At 41.2% G+C, this 5,684-nt stretch overlaps 1 protein-coding gene across 1 annotated transcript in view; it reads right to left on the bottom strand.

Moving 5' to 3' along the window:
• Positions 1–1,158: 1,158 nt before the first annotated feature.
• LOC101999702 (protein farnesyltransferase/geranylgeranyltransferase type-1 subunit alpha-like) overlaps positions 1,159–5,684 on the bottom strand; it is a 13,119-nt gene continuing 8,593 nt past the window's right edge. Inside the window, exons 4-5 of the mRNA XM_013348218.1 lie at positions 1,952–2,075; positions 1,159–1,164 (exon numbers count right to left, since the gene is read on the bottom strand). Coding sequence (XP_013203672.1) covers positions 1,159–1,164; positions 1,952–2,075 — 130 coding nt within the window. The remainder of the gene's footprint in view (positions 1,165–1,951; positions 2,076–5,684) is intronic.

Genomic DNA, 5,684 nt, shown 5'->3' with positions numbered 1-5,684 from the left:
AAAAAAAAAAAAAGAAATTCAAGCTCATTCTCAGCTGTATAAATTCAAGCCCCCCCCCAGGACCACACGTAAGACATTGTCTTAAAAACAAAAGAAAAAAACTGAGCACAGATCCCACAAGGTCACAAACTAAATAAACAGAAGTCATCCAAGAAAATTTAGATGGGAAAACAAACAGAAATGAATAATAACCAAACAGGAAAAGACTGAGTAACTTTACAAGCACACAAATGAATGCAATTTGGTATTAATACAGAAAATTGAATAGAGAGCAGCATTATAAAATGCATACGGAAGGAGGGTGGGGGCACAGACCCGTTATCCCAGCATTCAGGAGGCTCAGGCAGGAGGATCAAGAATTCAGGGCTACCTTGGGCTACAGATTGAATCCTTGTCTCAAAAACAAAATACGTAAGCAAATTTTTAAAAGCAAATGCACAATAAAATTACCTGAAAATACATGTAGAGAAATACACAGAATGGTATGAAAGTTTCATTTTATGATTAGGGCATTTTGAAAAAGCTAATGTATTTTTATTTCTTATTGGACACTAGCAAGAGTAAAAGTTTCAATAAGCTGGTTCCTGATTTTAAAAGTCACATTGAAAATAAGAAACTAAGGGAACATGTGGTGACGAATTCTGTGCTGATGAATGATGGAGTTGAGCGCTGTCTGTGTGGGCCATAAACAGTGAACACGCCTAGTCCTGCCGACCGTCCCCAAGCACCATTGCTTGAGAAACACTGGCTTACAGGTTTTCCTTCACTTTTAATCTTAAGTATGTGTATGAGTGTTTTTCTTGCCTGCATGTCTGTGTACCATGTGCATGGGGGCCAGAAAAGGGCATCAGATCTTCTGGGACTGGAGTTACAGACCAGTTGTGGACTGAAGCTGGTTATCAAATTTAGGTCTTTGCAACAGCAGCAAGAGCTCATAACCACTGAGCCTTCTCTGCACCCCACTGTCTCACAGACTTCCACGGATGTGTATGTCTCACTTTCTAACTGAAGACATGGTCGTCTTTTTCTTTTTGAGACAGGATCTTATGTAGCCCAGGCTGGCCTTAAGTTTTTGATCTGCCTGCTCGCACTTCCCATGTGCTGGGAGTATAGGCTGTGACATCACACCTGAGAGGACACAGGACACAGGCTGTGACATCACACCTGAGAGGACACAGGACACAGGCTGTGACATCACACCTGAGAGGACACACCACTTTCCATTTTAGTTAGCATGAACAATGTACAGATTGTCTTCAGGTTTCAGATTTCACTTGTCTCTTATTATAGTTGAAACTAATCTTGTCTTCTAAAAATTGGGTTGAAAGCATGAAACCACACATTTTGAACGTAAAAAGAGAAGAAACTTTATAATAGTTATAGGAACTTAAAAGCGACAATATAACTCAAGGGTCTCTTGTACTCCTGTTATTCGGAACCTCTGAGAAGTCAGTAAAAAACAAACCACATGAGGTAGCTTTTCAAAGACACTCGTAATACTGTATTTAAGTTGTTGTGGTAGGTAGGGGGCATGGGTGTCTGTGTGTATTTGTGTGTAACACACAGTTTTATGTAATTACAATTTTCTTTTCTATTTGCTTTGGTATTTGACACAGGGTCACACTATGTCTCCCAATCTAGCACGGAATTTGCTTATGTAGACCAGGGTGGCCTAAAACTCAGAGATCTGCCTGCCTCTGCCCCCTTAAGTGCTAGGATTATAAATATGAAACCATCATACTTAGCTTATTACAGTTTTAAATAAAAATACTAGGGCTTGGGGTATACCAAGCTCATAGACTGCCTGGCATGCACGAAGCGCTGGGTTCAATCCCACTGGAGCACAAAATTGAATGTAGTAGAATCCCAGCACTTGGGAAGCAAAGGTAGGAAGGTCAAAAAGTTCAGATCCCAATTCAGACGCATACTTAGACCCTAAGGAAGGCAGTACCTGAATGACCCACTGTCGATGCTGCCATGCATAATTCTTTGCATCCTGATTAAGAATATCGACAATGAACTCCAGCTCTTGAGAGGGGTCTTTTAGCCATTCCACTAAGACTCTCCGATGGTGCCTGAGAAAGAAGGGGGAAAGCTTAGGTTAGCCCCGATGACATGTCAGCTACAGGTGCTACATGAGTGATGCACTGGGCATTCAAGAGGCACAAATTCTCAACACTGCTAGAAAGAGATTAAGTGACAGAGAATGCCAGCACACTGGGAGCTGAGAGGCACAGTGACAGGTGTGCACAAGCAGACTTCTCTCCAACCAGACTTGCAAGGACAGTAAGCTTTCAAAGCCTAGGACTGTTGTGCAGGATTCTGAAGCACTGCATAGAGATGAACGAGAGATGTGAAACTAGCCCACCCAGTTTAATGCCTCTCTACTGCAAACTAGTCAGCTATCACTATGTTCAAATGTCACCTACAGGAGACTTCCCTCTACCAGTCTGGCAGAACTTACTGACCTCTGTCTCAGAAAATATATAACTAGGACAAGTTACAGCTTTGTCACAACACAGTTTCTGTGCTAGAAAAATACTTGTGATTTATACCGGGTTCCATTTTCAGTTTTCCTTCTCTAAAAAGTTACACACACCTGAGACTCTAAGATGCACTGGGAGGCTTGGTAGCTGGCTCAACACTACAGCATCTGCCTAGTATGTGTGACTCTGGATTTCATCCTCACATGACTAGGAAAAAAACAGAATTACGGTGGAAACACATACCTGTGAATAGTCTAGAAAGATCTCTGGTTTATACGCTACAAATTGCATGTGTGTGACATGTACTGGAATAATATCAATCTTTAAAAAAATTACAGTATTTATTATACTAATGAGGAGTGACATGAAAAAGGAGAATTCAATGCCCAATTAGTAACCTATACTAGATGGATGAAAAACCTAAAGAATTCATCTCACATATATGAAAAAGGCAAAATACTATCAATAAAAAAAATCCCAGGTAGTGGGAAGAACCTAAATGCCCCTTAGCTAAAGAACGGATAAGGAAAATGTGGTACATTTATACAATGGATTACTATACAACAGAGAAAAATAATTACATCTTGAAATTTGCAGACAAATGGATGGAGCTAGAAAACATCAAATTGAGCGAGGTAACCCAGACCCAGAAACACAATTATCATATATACTCATTCATAAGTGGTTTTTAAACATAAAGCAAAGAAAACTGGCCTAGTAATCACAATCCCAGAGAACCTAGACAACAGCGAGGACCCTAAGAGAGACATACATGGATCCAATCTACATGTAAAAAGTAGTAAAAGACAAAATCTCCTGAGTAAAATTGGGAGCATGGGGACCTTGGAAGAGTGTTGGGGAGGGGGAGGAGACAAAAAGAGGACCAGAGAAAAATGTATAGTTCAATAAAATCAATATTTAAAAAAAGAAAAGAAAAAGAACATCCTGGGTAGAACGACTTCTAGATTTATTATTAAAACTCTCCCGGTCACTGACTATTACTAACAATTTCTTATCCCAGGGTTCTGTAAGTTTTACTAAACTGACTTCTCAGAACAAAACAATACAATATTTCCCTAATATTCTGTGATCTAAAGACTTAAACAGAGAGGAATAGTTTACAGCAGAGTTTCACAGTGAGAACTTAATAGAAGAAGAAACTGAGTAAGGTGGCCTTTAATCTCAGCACTCAGGAGGCAGAAGCAGGTGGACCTTTGCGTTCAAGGCCAGCCTAGTCTACAAAGTGAGCTCCAGGACAGCCAGAGAGCTGTTACACAGAGAAACCCTGCTTTGAAAAACCAAAGACCAAAAGAAAAACAATACAAAACAGGACCTGCTGTAGAATATTATTTTAAGATGTGTTACATTTGTCTATGCTGTGGAACATTTGTTTTAAGGATGCAAAGATGTGTTGTTGCATTCTTTCATGTTGCATTTGTTTTAACTCTGTAAAGCTGTGTTACTTTGCCTGTCTAAAACACCTGATGGTCTAAAAGGGGGCTGAATGGCCAATAGTGAGGGCTGGCAGGCAGAGAGTATGAACAGAAGAAGAAGAGAGAAAAGAGAGGTCAAGGAGTGAAAAAGAAGGGGCCAGCCACCCAGTCACACAGCCAGCCACCGAGTAAGAGTGAAAGTAAGATTACAGAGGTAAGAAAAGGAAAGAGCCCAGAGGCAAAAGGTAAACAGGATAACTTAAGCAAAACTGGCTAGAAACAAGCCAAGCTAAGGCAGGCATTCACATTCCCAAGTAAGAATAAGCCTCTGTGTGTTTACTTGGGAACTGCATGGCAGACCCCCAAAAGAGTAAAACAACCAACAACCTTTTGGCATTCCAACATGGGGTTAGAGTAAAAATTTCCCAACTACAGGACCAATTAGTTAGGGTGCAGGACTTGCATTCCCATCTTAGGTAGCATGAAAGCCAGCAATGTGGACAGTTTCAAATGTACCCCAAGTAAACACTGCTGGGCGCTCAGCAGCGGCTGGCTGGGTCTGTGTTCTGGTTCTGCTAACACTGGGTGACAGATGTTACAGTGTCTGCAGTATCCAGACAAGAACCCACTTCTCTTTAGCAAAAACTAGACGTACTTAACACAATACCTGAAATATCTGTATCGTATTGCTTTTGATTTTTAATATAAAAGCATCTTAACAGAGTATCTTTACAGCAAGGTCTAAAGCAGAAATCTCCAACCTCCCACAATAGCTATGAATGGAGCCCAATACATCTGTAATGACCACACCATGCTGGAATGTCGAAAGGGTGGACACTAGGTCTAAAATTTCTAGCTAATCTCTTTTCTGGCTTAAAAGACTCTTTTGAATTGTTCTTTCCTACTTCTGTTTGTTATTGTTTTGTGTTTTTAGACAGTCTCACTGTACCCACTGGCCTGTAGCTACCTCTCCTGGCTTGACCCCCGAACACTGGGGTTACAATCATGTGTCACCGTGCCTGGCTTAACAATTATTTTATACCACAGATGTCTAAGGCCTGCAGCTGTCTGGTTTCACAGGGTACAGTGGTGAAGTCGCTTGTCACAGCTGTCCTACAAAAGGAAATGTCTATAGCAACTGCCAGTTGCATGATTTGGAAATTCTTGTTGCATTATTTACTGTTAGATCATTTATATTTCAATTCTTTGAAAATTTTACATTTATGTCAGTTACATACTAGTTCATGATAAAATTGAATTACAAAAAAAATTACCCAGCTGAGTCAAATAGCAGCTCATGCTTGCTACCTCCTACATTTGCAATGAAGTAGTTCTCCTACAGCTAACCTGTGCCCAAGACGGCTCCCCATTCCAATCTTTATCCCAACTTTTATCTGAGCTCTCAGCTTCTTTCTTAGTACTGATCCTCCCTCTCCATAAACGTGCACGTACTGCAGCCTGAGCACAGGGCACTTGATCTTGATTCCTCGGTGCTCTGCCTGACTGCTGCTTACATTCTTCCTGAACGCCATCATCCACAGCCGTGACTTCACTTCCAGGAAGCAGACAGTGCCCCATATCTATCAGTCACTCATACTGGCCCCACCGAAACACCCTTTACCTCCTTTTAGACAGAGATAGTTTTCCTTAAGCTGACCAAACCCGTCTTGTCCAACACTGACCCCGCCCTTCTTCCCCAGTGAACCGCTCCTGTGACAGCCACTCTTCACTCACAAGCAGCAGACACAGACAGTCTTTCTGTGAC

This window comes from Microtus ochrogaster, chromosome 10, assembly GCF_000317375.1.
Source record: "Microtus ochrogaster isolate Prairie Vole_2 chromosome 10, MicOch1.0, whole genome shotgun sequence".
NCBI lineage: Eukaryota > Metazoa > Chordata > Mammalia > Rodentia > Cricetidae > Microtus > Microtus ochrogaster.
The sequence above is the reverse complement of the archived record's forward strand: the minus strand, read 5'-3'. Positions and strand labels throughout refer to the sequence as shown.